At 45.5% G+C, this 11,703-nt stretch overlaps 1 protein-coding gene across 2 annotated transcripts in view; it reads right to left on the bottom strand.

Moving 5' to 3' along the window:
- Positions 1-2,023: 2,023 nt before the first annotated feature.
- Positions 2,024-11,703, bottom strand: part of LOC144753465 (cytochrome P450 2D17-like) — a 296,252-nt gene continuing 286,572 nt past the window's right edge. For both annotated transcript variants that reach the window (XM_078641151.1, XM_078641147.1), the window contains one exon: positions 2,024-2,441. In XM_078641151.1, coding sequence (XP_078497277.1) covers positions 2,263-2,441 — 179 coding nt within the window. In that variant the 3' untranslated portion in view covers positions 2,024-2,262. The remainder of the gene's footprint in view (positions 2,442-11,703) is intronic.

Genomic DNA, 11,703 nt, shown 5'->3' with positions numbered 1-11,703 from the left:
AAAAAAGAACTGTTAATGATAATAACATTCTTTTATAGAGCTCCTAGTTCAAAACTATATTTCTCTGTCCCTTTCCCCTACCTGTCTACCTTTATTAACTTCATTATATTTTGTTAATCATGAAGTAATCAGTGTACAGTCACCTATGGGAACTCAATGACTTACATTTTCAGAATGTATGGCAAAATTATGCTTTCATGAAGCACAATAGAAAGTCAACTGTGGACTAATGGTTAAGGTCATGAACTCTCACTTTGAAAGTTAAAGGTTCAAGCCTGCCAGTGTCCATGATCATAGGTCTATTAAATGTCCAGTTCGAACTCTGTTTCAAAATAAGAGAAACGTTTCTCCTTTTCATTTTGTAACATCTTGTCACATCCTGTTTATTTTAATTTGAAAATATGAGGCATCAAAAAACATCACTGATAAGAACATAGGGCCCGATTCACAAAAGTAATCTGAGAAAAAATCCTAACTTTATGACTTTCGGTATTCACAAAAGGCATTTAGGAGTAGTAAAGTTAGGATTCCTAACTTTACTACTCCTAAACTGAGACAAAATCCTAACTTTACGCCTTTCAGTATTCACAAAAGGCATTTAGGAGTAGTAAAGTTAGGATTCCTAACTTTACTACTCCTAAATGCCTTTTGCTTTCATATGTATTCACTGTTTGCCCCCCCCCCCCCCGGGGTGCCCTTCAGTATCGGAGAAAAGGCCCGAGAGAGAGGGAAGGGGTGAAATTGCACAGCACATTTTTTTCCATAAAAGGACAGAGACGGCATCAGGCCTTGTTGACATGCCCTAGGGAGATGAGCACGCTTTTTAATTTTCATTTCTTTTTTTCTTTTACAAAGCCTCTAAACGATGGTACAGTGGAGGAAGCAAGATGTGGGGTCTCTGCTTTTTTAATAAATTGTTGAGAAAACAGCCTATTTCATGGGACTATGGCTTTCATTGATGAAGTAGGTGCAGTAGCATGAGTGCCTAGGGATGAGAGCAGCCACTACACTTATGTTATAATTGTTTTAATTGCTGCACCTGTGAGAAGGCCCAGGAGAGAGGGTGGTTCTTTTTTGGGAACAAAGGTGCTGATACTGCATACTCTGGCCGAAGAGCGATGGCTCTGGTTCGGAGGGGGCTGTGGGTTCTGGGCGACAGTGGCAGAGGAGACAGACTACTTCACAGGGCCTTGGTTATCATTAGTGTAGCATGTGCAATGGCACCAGGGCCCAGGATGTGATGGCAAACCACTCTGCCATTACGGCTATCTTTTACTACTTAAGACAGTAGTGGAGGCTCATGTCTTTGGAATTATTAGGGCCCAGGCCGCTCTTGCTGTGCCAGTGTTCCTTCAGGCCTTGAAGGGATGGCCAAGGGAAAGGCAGTGAGATGTGGGGCCTCACCTCTGGCTTTGACAAAGGGCAAAAAGAGTCAGAGGAAACAGCCTGTCGGGCCTTAGCTATTATTAGTGCAGGAGGTGCAGTGGCAGTGGAGTCAAAAGTGTGAAGGGCCACTACACCGTAAATACGGTTGCCTTAATAACCAAAAGGAAGTAAGGCAGTCTATTTTCATTGCTATCATTAGGGCCCAGGGCACCCTTACAGCAAAGAAGGTGGTGTTAAGATGTGGGGGGGGGGTTATCTTCCCCAAAGGGGAAGTGACATAGATCTTTAGGCATTGGAGCAAGGAAACAGAGCACTGGGCAAAAGAGACAGAGTACATACCCTGCTTCTCAGGGCAATAATAAAACATTAGTGCAGCTGCACCAGGGCCTACGGGTCCGAGGAGCCCATTGCACCCCATTTATGAGGTGCAGTGTTTCTATGTACATTTCTGGTTTAATTTGATGCATTAACTCTGTTAGAACTTTCACATCCAGTGTACATTTTGGACTAAATAAAAGGTACCCTTGAAATGATTTCAAAAGCCCCGCCCTTCCTTCCAACAACTTCATTTAAGGCATGCTGACTCCAGCGCTACCCTTTTTTACCATAAAGTTGTTGGTGGAGGACCAGACTTGTAAACATTTTATTCTGATTTTATTTTTTATAGACCTTTGATGTAAGAGAATTGCTTTATGAAATATACAGCACTGAAGTGTGACAATGTTAGATGTTAGCCAAACACTTTAGTTTACAAAATTACACAGGTATTCAGTGTACAACTTCCTTGGCGACGGCAATATTCGCAGGAGGAAGGGTCCACATGAAGAGCTTAAGTTTGGGATTATTCAGAGAGGGGGTGATCTGAGGATCAGAACTTCATCTCAGCTCAGCACAGATCTGGTAGGAATGAGGGGAGTGGGTGAAAATGTAAACGGGGTCTTCTCGTGGCCTGGCCTGGTTCTTTGGGATGGTGAAGGTAAAACGCTGGAAGAGAGTGGTGAAGAAGAGAAAAAGCTCCATCCTGGCTAGTTGCTCCCCCAAACAGACACGGCGACCTGGAGGTAAGCGTGGGAAATAGAGAAAGGCAAAATATTAGGCCATCGTAGAAACAAGAGGGCAAGAAAGTGCAAGTACTTCAATTACGTTTTTGAGAGATAATATCATAAAATACTGTGGATAGCATATTTGGAAATCCATTCAGTTTTGTAAGTCTGAAAAATTTCCTTGATAATAAATCACTTCTATGGCGAACACAGTGAAAAAGTATTGAGATGCTGGGCGGAATCATCCAGTCTTCCATTTTCCCAGCCTGAAAACAAAACTTAAGGTAGAGCATTCAATTTAATGAGACTTATTCATCAAAGGCAATAATGTATTCTTTGATCAAATGGATAACACTGAATGGAGACATACCATGAATTTAGAAACAGAGGAGTTGAAATACAAAAAGTGGATATGGTCCTTGAAGTAACAATATATTTTAGAATCATTCAGTTTCCTGTTATCAAGAAGAAAATATTGAAACATCTTAATCCTCTAAAATGACAAGTTTTGACAGAAAAAGTATAAGCTCTTTTCTGCAGTAAAAGCATTATGTGAGAAATTGGATTATTAGTTGGAGAGGTTGTGAGACCTCATCAAGTAATCATTTCACTATTCTGTATCATGTCAGGTTACTATCATTTAAACCCTGGGTAGCTGTGGCCCAGTGCTGTCAGGCTTAACTCAAAGAAAACAAGTGTAAAGCATTTACCAATACTAATCAGTTAATAAGTAAAAAATACAACATAGGGTGGTGCCAACCGTCATGGCAGTGTGGATGTAATCGACAGAGGCTCCGCACAACACTTAGCAACTTCACCACTGACTGCCAACCTATGATGCCTGCATGGATCCGGTGATAGGAGTGCCAGGGATGGCCCAGACTGGCCCGACTTGGTGTTGATGACCCACTGTGAGGGAGCATCATTGCTGTGGCCTGAGAAAATGTACAGACATGGTGACGGCGGCTTTGACATGGGAACATCGGACAGAGCAGAAGCAAGATGACGAGTGAGACTGATGCTAAACATTTCTTCACGGCCCGGGGAGTACTTGGTGAGCGGTTTGTGGCTGCTGGGTTCGGGCCGCAGGGGCAGAACTGGAACCAACCGCAACTGCCTGAGTCCAATATGGCGCCAACCACAAGGCGCTCATAGAGGCTCTGTGTGACAGCGGACTAAAGTTCGGGCTGCTACTTTGCCCGAAGGTGCAGTAAGAAGCAAACTGGGTGCCCTTTTTCTGCACCTCCATTCCGGTAAACCACCTGGGGCGACCGCGTGCAGTGTGCGTAGAGACTCGGTGAGTGAGGGGGTGTGGGCCCAGTCTGGGCCACTGGAGAGCACGACAATCGGCTCCTTACTCAAGAAACATCCTTCTGCTGGGCCAGCAGGCCCATGATGAATGGCTCCGCTGCCCTTTAGGCCCTGAGTGACTCTGGCTGGGGGGCCTTTTACCAGTGAGACTCCTGTCAACTTACTTTGGCATTAGGAACCTCGCACAGGATCTCTGCTTTTGCTTCCCATTACTGGTTACAATTCTGGCACCTCTTGATCCAACAGCCTCCTGCCTTACTCACTGACATGATCCCCTATACTCCGGCGCCTTTGGGGTCCATTCGCCAGGTGGGAGCAGGCGAGGATGATCCATGCCCCAGGTGGGATGATCTTTTGTAGCTGGTGGTGTCTGCAGGCCTGAGGTACCTGTGCCCACTTGCCTGTTCGTCAGTGATGCGTCCTGCATGGAGGGTATCACACTTACCCAAGGGCTCCTATCTTCTTGCGGTGTACCCGCGGGGAGCTGATGCCCCCTTTGATCTTCTGTGAAACAGGTTGGACACTTTGGGACCCCTCGAGGTCAACAGCCTCTATGCCACCTAATAAGGCCCAGTCTAATAGTGTCACCAGTTACTTTACCTAGGCGGCAGGGTCTAGTCAAAAGACCACTGGGGAAGTGATGGCCTTGTCTAAAGATGACCTCCTGGCATCGCTAAGAGTATTTAAAATAGAGTGCAGGGAAGAACTTCAATCAGACTTCATCCTCATCCTTCATCTCTGAGTACTCTGAGGAAGGACATCAAAGCTTGGCTGATCGCTCTTCAGGCTGACGAGAACTCGGTGGGGGCCAGGGCTCTGGATTGGCGAGGAGCCCCATTAGAAGCGGACACAGCGCATATATACTTCCAATTGAAGTCAGCCCTCCTCAAGTGCGAAGACTTGGAAAATCGCTCTAGGTGCAATTTCATCCGCATCAGGGGGCTGGAGGAGGGGGCGAAGGGCTCTGATTAACAGGCTTTTGTAGTGGGTATGTTTTCTAGCCTCTTGGTCGACAACCACCCTAAGGTGTGACTGTAGAGTGACCACAGAATAGACTCACAGAAGACGGGAGCTACTCTTGTGCCAGAGACATTTTAGCCAAGCTACATTCCTTTAAGATTTTCAAGGAGAAAATCCTCCAGGAGGGCCGCAAATGGGATCCAGTCTTGTTCCTACGATCTATGCCCCAAACTCGATTCAGATAGATTTTCTCCTCTCCTTTTTCAATCGGTTAGGGGGTTTTGCAGAAGGTGAGTTCATAGTACTGGGGGACTTTAATCTCATTTGGGACCCTAAACTAGATAATACCTATCCTCAGAGATCACTAACGGGTATCTTCTCCATGCCCACAAAGCAGGCAATAACACAACTTGGGCTATTGGATGCCTGCCGTACCTTCCATCCCACCGACAAAGACTACACTTATTTTTTCACATTCACATAGAACTTACTCCCAGCTTGATCATGTCTTTATGAGTCAAACATTACAACAGACCATTTGGCCTGCTAATATCCACCCCATAATGATCTCTGACCATGCCATGATAGAGATTAACTTGGACTTGCCAGACCCACAGTCTTCTTTCCGTCAATGGTTCTTTCTGAACCCCCTGAACTGGGACTGCCTGTTTTGGGATGAGCTCAGGACCACCATCATGGAGTACTTCCGGACGAACAGCCCCCCACAACACTAATTACGCAATGACTTGAGAATCTTTTAGAGCGGTGTTAAGAGGAAAATGCATCTACCTTATGTCTACTCTAATGCGGTAGAAGACTAAAGAGTGTTTGGCACTGGAGGAAGAACTCCTCCAAGCTGAAAGAGCTCAGAAAGCATTCCCCACCCTTGTGACCATGTTGAGGGGTAAGACTGTGACCATATATGCCAACAGAGCGGAACTTACCCTTTTGCACGTCAGACAGACCATGTATGAGAGGGGGAATAAGGTTTGAACTCACTTGGCCCGGCACTTAAGGGCGAAACAGGAAAAAGATTGTATAGGACCAATTAAGGAATCTAATGAGAACTCGCCTCTACTGAAAAGGGGAAGGCAGGGACCTTTCAAACTTTTTATGAGACCTTAGACAGTAAAGACCCAGTGAACTCCCACATGCAACTAGACTATCTGGCCCACACCACCATCCCAAAAATGTCACCTTCCCAACAGGAACTCCTAGGTGGGCCTATTCGAGCAGATGAAGTACAGGAAGCGATCGACTCCCTGAAATTGCACAAATATTCAGGACCGTGCGGGCTTACGTCCCAATTTTATAAAACATTTAGTTCTGCCCTGACTCCTCACCTGATCACTCTTTTTAATTCCTTTACTGAGACACGAGCTGTAACTCCTTCCATGGGGGAAGCCTTATTACAGTAATCCCAAAGCTAGGTAAAGACCCTAGTACATGTCAATCATACCGAAAGATCGCACTGTTACGAAGCTGTACACTAAAATACTAGCTAATAGGTTGGAGGACGTCATGCCTGATCTGATCCAACTCAACCAGTCACCCTTCATTAAAGCGTGCCAGATGCATGAGAATCTTTGGCGTGTGATCCATTTAATAGAACAAGCCACCAGGAAAAGGACCCCCGCAGTGCTGTTGGCATTAGACGCAGAGAAGGTGCTTGACTGGGTAGACTGATCCTTCCTTTTTCACACTTTGCAGCAATTTATTACACAAATTCAAGCTATTTATGACTGTCTTCACTCGAGAGTCTTCCCCTTTCCGCCTGTGGAAGCCATCATGAAATCCACGCTACCACAACAATAAGCCCAGAGCTTTGAATACCAAGGCAGATCTGGTGCCACTAACAAACTGAACAGAAGATATAGACTGACCATCTCATATGAGTTTAGTTAGAGGGGTACTCCGTACTCGAACGGGCTCAAACGGGCCTGGCGCGCGCGTTCCGTGCAGCGGGTGCCTCAAAGAGTAAAGTAGAGGCTGCTGGAGGGAGGGGCTGGTGCGGCTCAGGTGGCGCTTGCCGGAGGGCTCCTGGAACCTGGAGTCCGTCAATAGCAAAGATTCACCCCCACGAAGACTCCTTCTGCGATGCGGCACCCGAGGAGTAAAGTAGCAGCTGCTGGTGGGAGGGGCTGGTGCAGCTGATGCGGCTCAGGTGGCGCTGGCCGGAGGGCTCCTGGAACCTGCAGTCCGTCAATAGCAAAGATTCTCCCTTACGAAGACTCCTTCTGCAATGCGGCAAAAATAATAATAAAAATAACTTTATAAAAAAACTGTTCTGTGGGACAATGATACTGTTTTCTTATTTAGGATCTGTGACCTATGGACTAATTATTATTTAGGGAGATGTTTCTGGGTTTGTTTCTATTATCCGTGCTCAACAGTAAAAAGGACCATCTATATAGCAGCCACAAAGCACTGGACAGTATGGTTTGATTCAATCGATGGTATATTTTACGTTTCCTCCTCCTTCTCGGTGACCAGATCTAATCCAAAGATGGGCTCATATGTGCTTTTAAAATCCTCCCCTATTATTGCAATGCCCTTCTTGTTTACAGAATTCAAATAGTTCTTCCAAATGACAAGGGAGGTAGCCTCTGTGTTCTTTCGCCTCGGTCTAATGTATACATTACGTAGGCACAATATAAGATCATTAAGGTATATGTACACGTAACCCTAAATTATCAGGAGAGTCAATATTCAAGATTTCAATCCACACCTTCAATGATAATTTTGTCCAAATACCAAGTTCCCCTGATGCCCTACAACAGGGGAGAGGAGTTGGCCTAACGGCTAGGGTGCTCGACCTCGGACCTGGGGATCTGGGTTCGAGTCTCGGTAACAACGCCAAAAACCTTCTGTGATTCTGGGCAAATCACTTAATCTCCCCGTGCCTAAAATGAATGTGTGTCCGTCCTCATGTAACGAAACTGGTGCTATGTAAAGCGCTCTGATACCTGATTCGGTTCGGGTCTAGCTCGCGCTATATAAAACTCAGCAAAAAAAACCGAAAAAAATAATGTGTAGGGTACCGCTTTTACTAAAATGGTCTTATACCAGTGCCCAGGTTTCCTGAAAAAGGCAGAGTTTAAATTTATCATTATAATCCTGCCATTCTAGAACGAATTGTTGTTGCTAGGTTCCATTCCATGAGGCTGCAATTCCCCATCCGATTGGTTAAGTTATCTTCTACCTCAAGAGGCATGTTACCAGCAACATCGCCAATGGTATCAAACAGGTTTTCATTATGTAAGGCTTCTACCCTATTGGTACTCTTAGCAAACTTTAGATCAGATACTGCCATCAAATGGCAAGGGGAGTTCGTAACAGAAGAGATTACAAGCTGTGAGTACAGCCCTTGTAGGAGTAGTTAATCATTGGACTCCAGGTTTGATGCTGCCTGACTTTCATTCAAATTTGGGCATAGACCCTTCGAAGGGGTAACACATGGGAGATTGGACCAAACATTTGGATATGTGAGCTCTGTTGAAACAATGGTGGGATTAATTATTGGTCTTTTATCCCCTACCAAACCTGGAATGCTTCTATATAACAATGGGGTCTGTTAGTATAGAATTCAGAGTGTGATTGTTGAAGTGATCCCTTAAGAAAGGTCCTATGGTACGGTTGATTTAAGTCAGAGTAGAGGGTCGATTTGCTTCATTATGGAAACGTAATCCCTCTTCAACACTAGCCTGCGGCCTACTCACCATGCTAAACCCAGAACCTCCTGGACCCACCCCTTGCACACTGTTAAATCAGTATGGCACTTGTCCCATGGGTGCGCACCTTGACATGTGCCTCAGGGCCCTATTTGGTACTTTCTAGAACTGGACCATGTCAGTGTCTTTCTTTAGTTGATCAGAAATCATGTTATTACTGTGAACCAAATTATCACTAGGCGCTTCTCTTAGAGCTTGGCAACTCCGCATCAATGTTTTCACAAGGCCTTTCAGTTCTCTGATCTCATCTGACAACAACTCAATTCTAGTAGTGAGTTCTGTTACTGATTGACCTGTCCAAGTAATACTGGCCAAGTTATCTACTAAAGCCTCTGGCTCCAAATATTCCAATGAAGCCAGGGGAGAAAATAAATCTGTTGGTACAAGGGATAGAAGGATTTCTTGCCACTGCTTCAATTGGTATTTGGTTATCAGAATGTGGTTTCTCAAATAAAGGCGCAGCTTGTATTTGAGTACTTGAAGGGGCTGCGTTCCCCTGAAAATCAGGCATGAATGATGCTGCCATTTGCCCATCACACAATACCATGGGGGCAGGTGTATGACTTAAAAAGTCTGCAGCTTCGGGGTGTGTCTCTTATAAAATCTTGTGATTTTAGAGTTTTGGTCATTGCTAGTTTTGCTCTTATCTCCCAACAGCCTCTACCACGACAATAAAATAATCTATTTCTGTCAAGGTAAAATTATCCCCTGCACTCTGTTAATTTAGAAGTAAGTTTTCCCTCTAAGTGGTACATCTGTTGCTTTGCCATAGTCAACAACATCCTAAAACCAGGGAAAAAATGGAGCTCTCAACAAGTATTTGTCTTGTTGTACAGGCCCTGTTAGTTTCTTTTGATGGCAATCAAGTTCCCCCTAGTTTATTGATAGTTGATTACTAATAAAATCACAATGTCCTCGATGCAAATATCAAAACTATAATCAAGCAGTACAAAACAAATGGTCGTACAGAGGACGTGGTTTTACACACAAGCTACGTTTGCACATGGTGACTCGCTCACAAATAGGCAGAGGTCCATGGGACTACATAAATACAAAGAGCACTATAGAGTAACCACCACAGCCTCGGAGTCCGAGAACTCCAGATAAACACGCCAATGTCACTGTAGTGTATAAGGTAGACAAAGTTTGCTGTGACCATCAAGTAGGAATGGCCAAGAGAGGTGGCCCAGCCCAGCCTCTTTTGGGCAATGACAGGCCTGGGCTTTGCCCTCGCACATCCCACGCAGCAGTGATGACAGAAGCGCCATATAACGGGACGGGGGCACTTAACTCCTCCTTCCCTCTGCAGCTGGTCAAAAAACACCACACCCCTCCTGGCGTAGTGATGTCTGGGGTTTGAAGCCCCTCACTGTTAGCACGGCGGCCCATGAAGTGGTGATGACAGAGGCTCTATAAAGTGCAATGGGGGCACTTACTTCTCTTCCCCCCAGCAGCTGGTCAAACAGCCCCTTCTGGTGTAATGAAGTGAGGGGTTTGAAGTCCCCCACTGTTAGCAAAGTTTTTATAAATCACTGAAATTCATTCAAATAGTTTCATAAATCACTGCTTTTCACTAGTAGCGGTAGTCCATGAGTCTTGAGTGCACCGTTCGGATGCAGGGGTGGGGTTGGTCCCGATCAAACTTTTACCTTTGCACTTAGGAGCTTTTCTGGTTTTTTCCTTCATCGACAAGGCTCATCCGCAAGGTCCTCTGCAGCTTGGATTATCTGTTGTGGTTGACGTCAGTAGACACACAAAGTCCGATGATGCAGTATGAACCTTGGTTCTTGACCAGTGTTTGAGGCAATCCACATTCCACAAAAACATTTTAGCAGGTGCAATCTGAAGTCAGCGGCACAGGGATACTTAAGACGATTAAGTGGAGCCGAGTAGTGGTAGTGTTGTAGCCACTGACTCTATTTTTAAAACTGTTATCTTTGAGCTCTAGGCTCACACGTTTCAGGTTTTTTAGGGGAATGTGTCCACTCTAGCAACATCCAAGATCCAGGACTTGGGGCCACCTCTTGGGTCCCAGGACTCAGTCTCACGGCCACCAGTGGGGTCCAGGGAAAGTCCAGTTGTAACCAGTCAGCAGGGCACTTTGCAGATGCTGGGCTTCTTTAGCTTTTATATTTCTGGAGTTTAAGAGGAGGTTAGCAAACTGGCCTTTGGAGTCCACTCACTGGTCCTTGGCACAAGTGGGAGCAGGTCTAGCCCTTGGGGTCTCTCTCCATGACTGTCACAGCAGGAGCAGTCACTCTTTCTGAAGTCCTGTCTTTGGTTCAGCAGGTGCAGTCCTCCTTGGTGCAGCCTTTCTTTCTGAGGTCTACAGGTTCTGCGGGTACAGTCCTTTTTCTGTACTTTTCAAGTCCAGTAGCATTCCGAGGCTGGTACTCAGGGGTGTCACTGTTATGATTTTCGAGATTGTGGATGGGGAGGACTCCCTAACCAATGAGGGTAAAATTCCGACAGGCAAACCGTCTCGCTCTTTAAATTACTTCCATGGGGATTGCCACCAATCAATCCCACAGTGCATTTCTCTGCCCAAATCCAATATGTTATAACCTTTGCTTGGTCAGAGCTACAGGCACACCCCTGAAGTGCATCCAGTATAATGAGCAACTCCTCCTGGAGAACCAATTCTGCAACAGGTGTTTCACCTCTGGAACCGATGCCAGCCTCTCTACCTGGACAAAGAAAAAGGCAGGTTAAAGTATGACTTGCAGTTGCCTGTGACAGGCATCTGGACCTTCGAAGCTTGGCCATCTGCGGCCACATCCCTCTGGCCATCCTGTCAGGAGGAGGTCACACCTCCTCCCACCAACAGGCCTTTTATTTTCCTTTCCTGGGAGCCATTCACACCTCTTGGCAGGAGGGCAACAGGGTATCTCAGGTGACAACTGCTATAGTTAATCAGAAACGGCTACTAGAACCTTTGGCCAAGAACGTGGTGACTTTCCCAATGCACCTTCACATTAAAAGTTACCTAAAAACTAATTGTAGCAATATTTTGAGTTTAATATAACAATTAATGTGATACCTCGAAATATAACACATTTTCTTATAATTATTGTTTTTCTTGTGTAGGACGACAGGCCTTCATTCCTCAATCACTCAAGACGGGTTGTTATGAGCAGGGCTGTCATCTTACAGAGATCTACCACTGCTTTTTCTACATATACAGTTCCACTGTCGTCCTGCTTCAGTTAACAGAGATGTCTGCGTCTAGTCAGTCAACATCAGGCTTGTGGGGCTACTGAATCAAGAGCTTT

This window comes from Lissotriton helveticus, chromosome 1_1, assembly GCF_964261635.1.
Source record: "Lissotriton helveticus chromosome 1_1, aLisHel1.1, whole genome shotgun sequence".
NCBI lineage: Eukaryota > Metazoa > Chordata > Amphibia > Caudata > Salamandridae > Lissotriton > Lissotriton helveticus.
The sequence above is the reverse complement of the archived record's forward strand: the minus strand, read 5'-3'. Positions and strand labels throughout refer to the sequence as shown.